Source organism: Magallana gigas, chromosome 6, assembly GCF_963853765.1.
Source record: "Magallana gigas chromosome 6, xbMagGiga1.1, whole genome shotgun sequence".
Classification (NCBI taxonomy): domain Eukaryota; kingdom Metazoa; phylum Mollusca; class Bivalvia; order Ostreida; family Ostreidae; genus Magallana; species Magallana gigas.
Window position 1 is genome coordinate 31,212,933 of NC_088858.1, and position 14,916 is coordinate 31,227,848.

General features: G+C 33.3%; 1 protein-coding gene across 1 annotated transcript; it reads right to left on the reverse strand.

Moving 5' to 3' along the window:
* Positions 1–1,765: 1,765 nt before the first annotated feature.
* Positions 1,766–3,154, reverse strand: LOC105341891 (uncharacterized). Its single transcript, XM_011448646.4, has 2 exons — positions 2,994–3,154; positions 1,766–2,375 (listed from the first exon to the last, which is right to left on the reverse strand). The coding sequence occupies exons 1-2, from the start codon at positions 3,093–3,095 to the stop codon at positions 1,893–1,895; spliced, it is 585 nt and encodes a 194-aa protein (XP_011446948.2). The 5' UTR covers positions 3,096–3,154; the 3' UTR covers positions 1,766–1,892.
* Between the last annotated feature and the right edge of the window lie 11,762 nt (positions 3,155–14,916).

Below are 14,916 nucleotides of genomic sequence, written 5' to 3' on the forward strand. Positions count from 1 at the left end.
ATTGTACAACGATTGATAAGAAAGTTCTACAACTTATATTAATATCTCTCGTTGGCACGGATGTTAGCGCGAGGTAACCTGGAGAGAACCCACGTGTCCAAGCGGGCGACCGCCATACCCTAACACAACAACAACTGTCGATCACGGGAATTGAACTCGGGTCGCAGCGGTGATAAGCGAGTGCATTGTCCACTACGCTACTTGGACACCTCATGAAAGAGTTGGGTGAGCGAGTGGAGTGAATAAGTGAAGTGAAAGAGGGGGGGGGGGGGGGAGACAGTGGAGGAATAGAGCGGGATGAGCAGTTGGAATCAGAAGAGAGAGAATGTGGGTGAGATTGGAGTGGCGAAAGGGGTATTGAAATATTCTTCAAGCTCAAAAACAACATTAGATATGTTTTCCGGGCTTGTCGGAAAGGCCCGAGAAGATACGATCGCTCCAGAACAGTACCAATGGTTCTACTGGTCTCTCTTCTTTTTTGTTTTACTTCTTAATTGAAAGTATTTACAGTAAATATAGAATGATTAAAGCACAGTTAGACTTTTGTAATTAAAGATGGCTACAGCGGAAACTTAGTACCAATCTTTTTAAAAGATAAGTTTGTATTTATTATTTTTATTTAACTATTCTTCAGTTCAAGCAATTGAAAATTTAATTTAACATTTCTATTTTTTCTTAAATATCAATAAGTGAATAGTCCTTTTTCGTCATCCTGTAAATGATCTGTTAACTTCTTAGTCCTATTGAATAAACGGAAATAAAAACTCGGATATATTACCTACACGTAGGCGTCCATGACAACCTACCCCTCCCCCTTTTTTTTATATATAAAACTTGACAAATAAATATGGGACAATGCTTTATCTTCTGAGATTTGGGCTAGGATTTAATTAATTCCAAGATATACTCTTTAATACGCGAGAGAAGATATATACATGTTCAAGGCTGTCTTAACATTAATTGCATGAATTTATGGGAAACGACTCCATTTGAAATAAAATGTTTTTAGTTTCAGTTTGTATCTTTTAGTTTAAAGTTTATACAGAAAAATAAGGCAAACAAATTATACTTTTATTTTATCTTCGATTTTTTTTTCAATCACAAGACGTTTATGACATAAACTTGTAGTTAAAACGATATTTGAATCAGAATAGAAAATGTCTTAAGATCTATACTTTGCTGTATATTGAATGCTGATTCAAAAGAGAAATAGTAATGTTTTTCGTCTGAAGTTTCTAATTTTAACAACAATATAATTTTATGCAAAGGTCAACTCCTTTATTGTCAAAATAAAAATACATGACATTGATTGGCATCTTAGTATAAATTAGTATCACCGTATACGTACGTGTACACGTAACAGCCGAATATTTTTAAAAGCAATATTATATAATAAATCAATCAGGTACCTTATCAATATTTCATTCAAAATATTATAAAATTTATATCACATTCAAATAATATTTCATTGAAAGTTTACTTCATAAAAACAAAATTATAGCATAAACAGCGATAGATTAGCACCGCGTTTGATACACTGTAAATAATACTGTTTTAATATATTTGGAAATTATCAAAGATGACAATAATCAAACTTAAGTTTAATAAAAATGAATTTATGAATTATTGTTTATTAAACCAAAATTAAACTTAATATACTCAAATCGATAATCACTGTGGAAATTCAAAGCCTTCCAAGGCTTCCATAAACAATCGAAACGACGTTTTGTTAAAAAAAAATGGAGGGGTGTAGTTAAATTATGCTTTAACATCTATAACCGAATCACACAGTATTTTTTTCATTCGTCTTTAAAAAAATTAATACACCCCTCCCCCTCTTCACAAGCCCACTTTTTATCACATGGACAATACGGTCATCGGGCTTGGATAATTCAGAACATCCACCCATTCAGGGACTCGGATTTGGCTGGAGCCACCATGGCCCGTCCGGCGTTGGAAGGCGGTGGCGCCCGGGAGGGTGAGCTCCATCTATCGTCTTGATTCAAGTCCGCCATCGGAGTCTCCGAGTTCGGCGTTTCCGATAGGTAATACTCATTCTCCGTATCCGTGAGAGATAGAGGGGTGGATCCACGACGCGCGTAGTTGTTGTATTCCCCCAGCGGGCTCACCCTTCCTTTGGATCCACGCCTCGGCTCGGCGAAGTCGTCCGAGAGTTCCGAGGGCGCCCGCTCGAATGGAATATCCTGGCTCTTGCTTTGAATGTATTTCCAGATTGAGAACCCGATTCCAGTGAGGAGAAGAGGGCTCATGGCGCCAATGGAGGCGGCCATGATTTCCGCCTTCGTGTCAAATGGACTCTCCTCCGCAAACGTACAGTTACATCCTGTTTGTTTCACTGGGCAAGAGGACGCAGCCTAAAAAAATAATCCGAATTAACATAACTCATTTATATCTGAGTAATCACATAAAAATACTATAACTATTACGCAATACTATAAACAGATATTTATTGATAGACTTTTTATTTCTAACGTTGTCCAAGCACGGTAATGATAAACAATTAAGTATACAATTTTTCTACCCGAAACTAAATTCTATTTTTATATCATTTTTTGTTAAATAATTTACTGAACATTGTTTTTGCTGCTCTCCCCAAAATTGGGGAGGGCAGCTCCTTCAAATTTAATTTTGAATTTCTTTATGTAAATTTAAGTAAAAATGTCTATAATTAGAGTAAGTGTGGGAGGGGGAGGGGCAATTTTTTTCATGTTGACCGTCCCCACCCCTTCCAAAAAAATAATAAAAAACAAACGTACAAACAAAAGAAAAAAGGCTGAAAAACACTAAATATTCCGAGAGTAAAAGTATAAAGTTCCTGAGACTAACGATTTCTGTATGAAGTTTCTATATAAAACAAAGTTGTCCTTAAAAAAACCCAAAGATTAATTAAAAAAGGAAATGAACAAAATATTTTTTAAAAAATTAGGAAAAAAAAATGTCATCTCAATTAAAAATAAAATGAAAACACCCACCTTCGTTTGCGCCAGAGAAACAAATATTATTGTTAAATATACCAAAAACATATTGAATGTGTGTTTGTTCATCAAATTCCCACGAACTGATTTTTCAATCATCGAATTTACAAGACAGTTCAACCCATCCCGGTGTATTGATTTTCACGTGTAATATATCTACGTAGCCCCCCAAGAAATCGATCAAGATTCACATTACAGACCAGTCAAGAGTTGTTAGGATTAAAGAATCTCCTCCAAATGTGGAGAAATATCAATTTGAACTTGTAATGAATTATATGGTAAGTCTTTAGGATACAGTTAGGTAAGACACATGGCAGGTTTGTTTTTGCTTGCGTAGAAATCTCCCCTTGTCAGAAAGGTAAAATGAACAGGTAAACACAGGTGAACATAGGTGAAGGAAGAACTTTTTAAGCCGAGCTTGGTCTTGCTTTATCGCCAATCAGGATTAAGATAACTCGCCAAATCTGTAATTGTGTGCATTTATTCAATAAATCTCTATCATTGTTTTGGTAACCTTCGAAACAAAGGGTCGAAATGGTTTCATATTCTTTTTTATTTTTCCCTTATTTTCTGTATCTCTCTTTCTGTTTTTATTTTTTTTCGCTAATTGTGGTGTGTGTGATTGCTTCTTTTTTAATATATTGGGGTCTTATACTTTTTGAAAATACGTTTGTTTTATTTTTTTTGAAGAGGTGGAGTGGTGTTGGAAAAAATAAATAATAAATTGTGCCATGTGCGAATCGGGGAGGGGGAGGGGGCGAAGATGGAAGGGGTCGTTTGAGGATTAAAATTCCCATCTTGAAATATTCAATTTTTAACCGGGTTTTCCATAGGAAAAATCAGGTTTTTGAGCTGGTGAAAGGGGGGGGGCTTGCTAAAAGGGTATCCCTATGGTAAAAATAACTCATCCTACAGTTTTTAGATAGGAAGTTGTTGTTATGCAGATCACTTGTACATATACCGGTATCAGAGATGTGCATATTACTTGGATTTTAATTTTTGATAAATAGCTAAAAAAAAAAACACCCACTGTTGAACTTAGTCATTTTTTCGTATAGATATTGCTTACTGTGGAGTACCCATTTATTATCCATATTTTACGGATAACTCGATCCTCCTTCAGTTTTTCGAGATAGGAAGTTGTTGTTTTGCAGACCAATAATACATATATTAGAGATGTATTTTTTAAGCAAAACATTGCATATATAACGTACCCCATTTCTCTGGATATGTAATATGGATACAGTTCACACTAAAGAAAACCCGGTTTGCTGTCAGATTGACAGCTTTTCTCTTAATTGTTTTACATTCACATACCGGTGGTAAAATACCCCAAAATAAGCCTCACCCCTTTTCATCCGGCAAACAAAGCTATCCCTCGCCTCCCCTTCCCTGACCCCGAAAAATAATCTTGATCAGCGCATGGGCGTTAAAAAAAACGAAATAAAAATGAACCTGTTAAAAGACGAAAGATTAAAATTTCTCGACGCTGGATCAATAACACATTCTGAAATAATGTGTTTGGAAAATATTTTAATTTTACGTGTATATTCTGTTATGATAAATGTGATCTTGAAGTTTTAAAAAAGACTTAATGTGTTGCCAATTTTAGAAAGAAAAAAAATACATCAATATATTGACACGGCTGTCAAGAGCTTTACTGGCAGATACGTGCAGGGGTAGGATTTCTGAATTTCTGACTATGTAAGCACTTAACTATTAAATCATGCAAACGCCTGCTGTGACCAGAAAACCTCATATTTCAAGGGTCACAGACAAACCAAAATTCGTACAAACTAATAAATAAGATACAATTTTTAAAAGTCGCAGTCAAGGGTGCCATCTTTATCATAAAACTGTATGTGCAATAAGTTATAATTTTCATACATAAGTTCAAAAATATGACAGAGACTGTTTTTAATAATGTATTGCATGGATTGCTGAAATACCTGTCGGCGGTGGTGGTTGCTCATTTTTTTGACCTGCGCACAAAGTGTCACTATATATGCGTACACATGGATAACTGGATATGCGCATGCCAAATTTAATAATTGGAAAATTTTAACGTCGATTTGTTTTTATCTTACATTTCATTTTATATACATTGTAAAAAGTTCCGAAACACAGAGTTACTAATCGTAATCTTGTTTTACGCAATAAATAAATAAATAAATAAATAAATAAATAAAAGAAATAAGCCCTCGGCATCACGCATCGAACTCCCAACCCCTTTCCCAAGGAATTAATTATTATTACTCTGAAATGTCTGTTCACTTGAATTTTTGCTGCTAATATATTTATATATAACTATATATATAGCTTGATGGAAAAAATCCCGCTTTCATTCCAATAGTAACATCCATTTATAACGGCTCTAAACTTTGATCAGTTTGATGTAGATAATTATGTAGGCGCATAGGAACATATTACCAACTGGATTCTTCTTAAGGAGATAAAAATAAACTGCAATATATCATGATAAAGGAATTGCTCATTTATCAGATCATTTTTGTGCATATTGCAAAAACGAAGGACAAACTAATTACCTAATAATCAATATTATGAACTCGAGAGTATCCCTCACGATTAATTACATAGATTTGGAGGTTTCCGAATAGAATTTCGGGTCAATTTGCGAGTATTTCTTTTGTTTTGCCAACGAATTTCTTATATATGCAATATCTATTCCTCTTAACTCCGTCCGTTTTTATTCAAAATAGAAATAAAACGAGCCAAAAAAAAATTAAAGCCGGGACAAATTAAACATCAGATTCAAATTTTGCAAATTTAAAAGATATATTCCTTATAAATTTCAAGGTTAGTATGATTTTTATTTGTACCGTCTTCTATCAAGTCGATGCTCGATGCTCAGTGTTGATAGATAAATAAATAGAATAGCACCTGGCAGATACCTCATAATGAAAGAGTTCCAACAATGTCAGAAGTAAACGACCCGTTCCTTGCTTTTATTTATTTTGTATTTAATTTCGAATGATACCCGATATAGTCTAAGGAACGACTTCGGTCCATGTATAGATATTGGAGAAGTCAGAAATTGATTATTGCAGTATCTATCTGTCTGTCCGGGGGACCATGTTGTTATCGGAAACATCTACATTACCGGTAAAATCCGGGATTAGAAAATTGATTAAAGACCTTATGTTGTCCGGTTCGAAGAATTTTCCAAAGTACATTAATTATTCGCTGTTTACTTTATAGGGAAATTGACAGTTCGATGCTATGAACAGAAAATATTAATAAAGACAGAGATTCTGTTGCCGTCGGGGAAGAGAATTATTAAACTTGACCCTTGTGGGGATGAAAAAGGGACTTTATTTCAAAACGTTACATAATACCTGCTGAGATTTACATACCCTATTTATAGAGGTTAGATGCGAAGTGTAATTTATATTTCCGCGTGACAATATAAAGGATAATGGAGTTCTTTTCAAGATGGACGACTTTCCTTACGTCATGAAGCCATCAATCAATACATATTGTCGATGAGTATTGGTCATAGGTGATCTAAATCTTTTAATCATTTTATCAGATAGTTTGAAATTTCAAAGCAACGGGATTCTTCGGTTTTTTCTATTATTTAGTAATGTATTATCTATAGATAGGACATATACCTATTCGTTTATCGTCAGCAAACATCTTTCTCAATAAAATTTAAAAGTAAATGAGAATAAGTTTACTAACTTGTAGTAAAGTTAAAGGCCCTTGTTCAAATGATATAAACATTTAATTCTTAAAAAAAAAAGAATTGGCAACATGCCAACAGATCTAAAATAATTTGAATCTTGTGCTCGTCTCGACTGCTTGTCGTCAGTCAAATTGGTTTTGAGAAACAACATGGCACCTCATGTATATATCCTTTTATTATTAATATTGAATGGATATTATGAAAGTGCCGATGCCGTAAGTACATATTTTTAGTTACTTATCTGTGGGAAATAATAAAGAAATCCTATAATGCACATATTATAAGATTTATTTTATTAAAAATGAAACAAAATCAATGAGGAAATTAAAAAGTGAAGAAGAACTTTTTGCTTTGAACATTTTAAAGCAAAATTAAGGGAAACAAAACTAAACATTAGAATTCGTGTTAGTCATTTATAAACATCATTTAAACAAGCTTCTCAAAGCCAAAATATGATTTTTCGTTTATACGTGGAATATAAAAGACATTTGATAATATAAAGCCATTAAACATATCTAATTATCAACCTTGATATAGAAAATAAACAAACTTGTATAATAAACTAGAGACCAATAACATAACTCGAATGGCCCAGTGGTTGTGTGAAGGTTTCTCTTCAGGTCTAGAGTCCCAACGAAATCATGTGTTTGAATTACACAAGACGCACGTTTAGGTCGCGGTGGATCGATTTTTTAATGGTTTGACCTTCGAATATTTAACGATCTTTGAACTATTATCTTTGGATCGATGATTCATGATGAATTAAAATCGGTTGAATTTTTAGTATTATTGTACAAATCTTATTTCCGGTTATTGTCTCTTCTAGATGATCAACCTAGTTCCTGCCTTTTGTTGTCATGTAAATGTAAATGATTCTAATTTTTTTGGTTTTAAAATAACTTTTACAGTATATAAAATGATGTAAGTTTTTGTTAGTGTGGTTTAACTTTATCCCACAAGAAAAACACTTTTTTGGGTTAAATTATGGAATGGTCTGATTTATTGTGTAATCTTCTAAGGAAATACCTAGACTAAGTTCCTACATGTGTATGATATAATAGGTTTTTGGTTATTACAGTCTTGTGAGACACCAAAGTGCACATGCGCCATTGAAGGGGAAGAGGTAGAGGTTGAGCAAAATCTTTCCGGAAATGAAGCTCTGGCGGGAACTGTGGGAGCATTAAGTTCCCTGCTTTTAACCGGAAGTGGTTTGGGATTGTACATGCTCTACCAAAAGCGATGCAAAACCCCAACTCTAACAAGACAGGTGTCTGATTTGTCCTTGAGTAAACACCCGCCTACAGGCCGGAGCAAAATGTCACCCCCACCGCCGTATCGCCCCGACACCTCGGCCTCCAGGAACATTTACCGAGCGGGCATGAAGGACCCCACTAGTCACCGCGTGGGCAGCCGCAGTGGCAACCAACACGTGTATGATAAGATGTCGGACTGGAATTAGACCACAAATCGATATCGAAGTTAATTGACACAAATTTAATTCAACTTCAATCACATTGATTCACATCTTCTATAAAATTTTATATATTGCGTTAAAATTTGGAAACAGAAGCATTTATCTTTATTTTCTTTTTTGTGAAAATCTACAGTTACTATATGTGTAACATCAATGGAAATCTTCCAATGTTTCAGTGTATAAAATGTAATATTCTTTTCGATGTTTGATGACAAAAGTGCACTTCACTGCAATGCTTATAGATTTACTTTGAAGTTTACATACAAATGATATTTATCAGCATTTGCAAAGGAATGATGTTTGATGTTCATGTAAATTCAATATTGATTTAAAAGCTAATAATAATTTATTCGATTTTATTACACAGTTGACTTTTACACTTATTTCTTTTATAACGCTAATCAGCCTTAGGTTAAATCAATCCCAATTCTAATGGTCATATTTCTAAATAAAAAAAGTGAAATACTAGTATATGTCTACGAAAACAAGGGGAGTAATACGAGTAGAATAGCTTTTTTGATAATATTTGTATGAAAATTAATGGGACATTAATTTTATTTATTCATTGAAATAAAGAAATCGGAACAGAATTGGCAGAACAATACGTTGCAATTTTTATTGTTTATCAATTTAAACCAAATAAAGAGGAATATTTTTAATTGTCCATCTTTTTATAAAGTTCTATATAATTGAGTAAGTGAATTATGTATTTCATCAGCATGTCGTATGTATACATTTCTTTAAATTAATTAGGAAGCTCAATTGTTATCTTCTGTACTTATTGATAGAGTAATTATACCCGAAAACTGAGCTGTAAGAGTTTACATTTTATTTCTTTTTTAAAAACGCCTCGCATACCGGTAATTTCCCAAAATATGCATATATGATAATCGTATTGATTAAAGTCAGTAGCTATCGATTATTGTCGTAAATTTCATTTTCATTTTGATATTTTATTTATAATTAAAAGCTCTTCACACATTTAATCTTCTTTAGCTGTGCAAAGAGGGTGAGCGCATAAAAAATTAATAAAATAATTAAAACCAGTATATTTATACGTACATGTTACATTTCTTTTGTGAATCCGTACAAAACTATATACACTCAACAAAACTTCTAAGTGTTCACCCAGTATAATGTATTTCATGCAGAAATAAGCACATGTATTTGTCTTGGCACAAGGGTGACTGATTTTCACTTATATAATTAGCTTTCAAATTGTTAAAAACGATGCATTGACCTTGACCTCAGGTTGCGACCCGAGATGTTGACCTTTGCTAAATATCACTAACACTTCCGGTTTGGTTTAATTTTGCTCAGAGCTTTTGGATCGTTTTAAATTGCCAATGAAAACGGTATTACGCTTACGAAATAGATAAATTATATCAAAATAACGTTTCTTTCGGATTCCTTGATATTTACAGTAATGTCAAGGTCAAAACAAATAGCAAATTTAAGGTGAATAGGATCTGTTGTGAAAACATTGCATACACCAATATTCCAACGGCTCTCGCTGTGTTTGCATTGATCATTTTCGCCATGATAAGTGGTTTTCTTTTTTAAACTATCACCAAATACTAAAATCAATTTAAAAGATAATGGCAATTATATCAAGCATGCGCAGAAAAATACCAATTTTATGTTTTGACTTTTCATCTATGGAACGCCAAATTAACATATATTCAAATATTTGTACCTATCTTCAAATAATTGTACCTATCTTCAATTCAATTGTACCTATCTTCAATTCAATTGTACCTATCTTCAATTCAATTGTACCTATCTTCAAATTGAATTAGAGATAGGTACAATTCAATTATACCTATCTTTAATTCATTTGAAGATTGGTACAATATGATTTGAAGATAGGTACAAATGCAATGAATTGAAGATAGGTACAATTGAATTAAAGATAGGTACAATTGAATTGAACCTATCTTCAATTACTAAAATATTGGCAATAATGAATACTCCCTGTATAGTACTGCATCAGATGAAGGCGCATCCATTTTGAATATTGTTGCTGTTGTTGTTTTGTATTCATACGCGACGCTTCATTTACATTATTTACATTTTTGATCAATGACACTTCAAAGTTTTTGATTTGAAAATGTTTTATTAAATGATAAGAAATGAAGATAATAATTTTTCTGTTGATCGACGTATCAAAGAAAAAATTGACCGGAAAACTTTTTCATCAATATGCGATACGTACGTCGATCAATAGAAAAATTATTATCTTCATTTCTTAAATTAATTGTTTTATGTAGAACGTTTAGACCAAAATACAGTCAGAATGCATGATTTTAATATTTTTAATCTTTATTTTCAAAACTTTCTATAGGCACTTGATATAGAAATAGAGGGGTTATTGGTGCCTCCCTCGTTTCCATCCATGTTGAAATGTCTTCAAGGGAGCGTTCATTATTTTCAACAATACACAAAACGAATTGAACCTAGGTATAATTGAATTGTACCTATCTTCAAATCCTTTGTAGATATGTCTGAATTGAACCCATCTTCAAATCAATTGTACCTATCTTTAAATGAATTTTACCTATCTTCAAATGAATTAGAGATAGGTATAATTCAATTGAACCTATCTTTAATTGAATTGAAGATAGGTATAATTCATTTGTACCTAGGTATAATTCATTTTTACCTAGGTATAATTATTTAGAGATAGGTATAATTATTTAAACCTATCTTCAATTCAATTGTACCTATCTTTAATTCAATTGTACCTATCTTCAAATAATTTGAAGATAGGTACAATTAATTGAAGATAGGTACAATTATTTGAAGATAGGTACAAATATTTGAATATATGTTTATTTGGCGTTCCTTATTCATCACGGGTGAATGATTTCGATCGGTGTTGTTTTATTTTATCTGTGCTATTTATAATAAGATATATCATTCACGAAATTTTATTTCGTAATTTTGAAATTATTCTATTTATTAGGGTGGACACTTAGAAGTTTTGTTGAATATCAAAACATCAATTTTTACCGTTTTAATTAGTTAATGCTTTCAAAAATTTTCAAATACAGCATCGGGTGTTTTAGAACTTTACACCCGATCTTTTTACAGAGTAGGTCTCCAATTTAATATATACTTCAGTCAACAAATGCTTGAAGCGATGACCCACCATATATTGGAAATGTTAAATTTTTATCATTAAATTCTAACATTAAATTTCAGGAAAACGATAAAAGTCCATAGAAAGTCCGCCCCCCCCCCCCAAAAATTCAATTTCTTTACATTTAATTACATTATAAATTACCAAAAATATGCGTCACACCAAAATTACCAAAAATGTGCGTCAGCCCCCCCCCCCCCCCCCCCCTCCGACCGGAGAACTCAAATAACCGTCAGACCGCGGACTCCCCCCCCCCCCCCCCCCCCCCGTTTCCCGGATATTTTTTTTTCTGGGTCCGTGCATGCATTTATGATTATAACAATATGTAATGCTTTCTTGAAAGTATATCATGTTAATTCCTACTAATACCACAACCCTCATTGCTAGCATGATAATAAAAAAGGGACAAACTGTAAAAGGATATATCGCAAATAACAAAAGAATTGTATGGTGGCATAGATCTGCCACCACTTGTCCGATAATTATGTCGACTTGTCAGATGATTATGTCGACTTGTCAGATGATTATATCGACTTGTCAGATATTTATGTCAACTTGTCAGATCTTTATGTTGACATGTCAGAAAATAACCATATTGACTAGAAACTCAATATTTTGATGTTAAAGCTTGTTAGTGCCACTAACTGCCATTTACTTGGCATCATAATATCTGACAGGTCAACATAAAGATCAGACAAGTTAACATAATTATTTGACAAGTCGACATAAAGATCTGAAAAGTTAACATAATTATCTGACAGAAAAAATATTATGGCCACTAGTTTAAAGAAAATTATCATTCATATTATAAGTCGACTTGTCAGATAATGATGTTGACTTGTCAGATGCTATGTCGTATTGTCAAATAATTATGTCGACTTAAAAGATGCTTATGTCGACTTGTCAGATCCTTAAGTCGACTTGTCAGAAAATATTATTTCAACTTGAGGGCACAAATTGGGCGTGGAAAGGTTGTAGTGTTAAATTCTTAAACACATGGATAAGTGACAAGTCGACTTTAAGAATTGACAAGTCCACATAATTATCTGACAAGTCGACATCAAGATCTGACAAGTCAACATAATTATCTGACAAGTGGTGGCAGATCTATGCCACCATAGAATTGACCTATAGGGGAGATAAATTTTCCGGGGGAAAATCACTTATGAAAATCAATTTTTCTTTATTATTTTCTATCGTACATATTTCAAATTTTTTAAATTTTAAATTGGAACCTCTCATATTGCTCTTGCAATTTTATGATTTATCTTAAATGTTGGCTAAAACAGCATTTTCCGAGTAAAAAGGCATATATCTGCATGGTTTTTAACCTAGATATCCACCAGGACTGGCCTGTCCCTAAAAAAATCTTAAACATTTTGGAGGAAGGTTTATAGATTAGACAAAAATTGGGGTGGGTCAATTAAAGTTTTCCGTCCCCTTGTTACCCCGGCATCAGGTACATGTACGTCCCTTTATACAAATAATGCAACTGTTAATACGGAAACGAGTTCAGGTGAATGAATAATAATTCTCGAGCGCCTCGTAAAAATCCTTGTACATCTACAAACATCACTCTTCCTGTTATTTCTGTTGGGAAAACTAAGCCGACATGCATTATTTGTCGCAAAGAGTCAAAGGGTTTGCTACCTTTGAAATCGCGTCACGCGAGACTTTCGATAGCTGATAATATGTCCTTGGTTATAAATAAACGCATATAAAGAACATGTAAGGTATTATAGAAAGTAAACTGAAAATAAAATTTAAAGATAATAATAATAAAAAAAGAAAAAGTCCATAACTCATACTGCTCGGACAACTACTGTGAAAGTTTATTTTCAATCACTGAACATTATGAGGACTATAACCAATTAGTTTACTGTGTATTGCTCAAAATCAAACCGATATGCTTTTTTGTAAAGACTGAAACCAATATCAGTCCTATAGGTCAAGTTTTTTGTTATATACAAGTGATCCTTTACATATTATCTCTGAGTCTTTCTTCAATTTTTCCATGAAATGTGAATGAATTTAATGAAGTAAAATACATGGTCGATAAGCACGTTACACAGAATATGTAAAGATAACAATGGAAACTATATGTACACAAAGTCTTAGGTCAGCCCGGGTAAGTCTTAGGTCAGCCCGTGTAAGTCTTAGGTCAGCCCGTGTAAGTCTTAGGCCAACCCGTGTAAGTCTAAGGTCAGCCCAAGTACAATGTACATTTGTAAGTCCGTAAAGGTCATGCTCTCAATGTGTGTAGAACCTGATGTAACTGTCTTTTTCAAAGCAAGTAAAACATGTTTCAAGTGAAATGTACACAGCTTGTGTAGTCTTAGCTCAAAAGACTCCTTAATTTCAAACAGCCATGGCCGAGTTGTCAGCAATGAAATAGATAGGCCTACGTGACGTCACATTGCCGTTTGACAATTTTACCCTAAGTACAAGCTTTTGTGAAAACGGTTTTATAATTTAGATCGATTATTAAATAATTCAAGAAATGCCAATGTCAAAAGTGCATACGTATGAATGAACGATCCAAACGTATTTTTTTTAAGAAATAAGTGATGGAAACTAGTTTGACCGTATTATGGTCTGTTCATGGCTATATGAAACACAACAGAATTTCCAAAGAATCGTAGATCTATAACACATTAATTCAGTGCATATAAATATTTTTTCACAAAGTGCAAACTTTGACAAGAAGATGTTAAACACGTCATGTTGTTTGACACTCCTGTTTAGGGCCTCTTACAAATACAAATGTTATCAGTTTATTGAATTGTACAACGAAGTGTGGTTTGTAGCCTTATCATGTGAAGGTTACCATTGTACATGTATTAACTACATCTCCTTAAAAGTCTGAGGTCAGTCCGTGCAAGTTCGTGGAGTTTGCGCTTTTTATGTAGCTTTAGTTTTTATCAATCAAGAAATAATCCATGTAAAATGCAACGCACAGAAAAAAATACAAAGACACCAATATAATAAATATAATATACTATAATCAAAGTACTGATAGTACTGAAAAGCGCTAACCCAGCTTCTGTATGTATATAACAGATATATGTATATAACATTGCAGCTTCTGTATACGCACTATATTTCCTCATCAGTGCGTGGCAGCCCTTCGATGATGTATGTAAGCCCCGTACATTAAATTCATAATAGTCCGTATATTAGATTCACAATAGCCCGTGGGGTTATGTGCATAAACCCCTGAAACTGGTTCCCTAACCAGTTCAAATAATGTATATTCCTGCTCATAGGAGGCGGATATTCGGTGCATCGGAAGTAGAGATCTAATGACAATAAAGCGCTAAGCATAGCTTAGCTTTAAAATATTAATTATAGCTACTTTGATAAAAGTTGGCATTTCAAAACCTAAACAATGCACCAAAAAGCAGGCTAAAATGTTGTGTTTATTCCTACGCCGATATCGGATGCGTTTCACTGCATCGCGTACATTTCTATTTCATCATGCATGTATGAATTATAATCGATTATATTATAAGAAATAGTGGAAAGAAAAAATCGTGGATGGCTAAATATTTTCCAAAATGCATCACATGAGGTAATTTGGTCTACGTGCGATACTGGT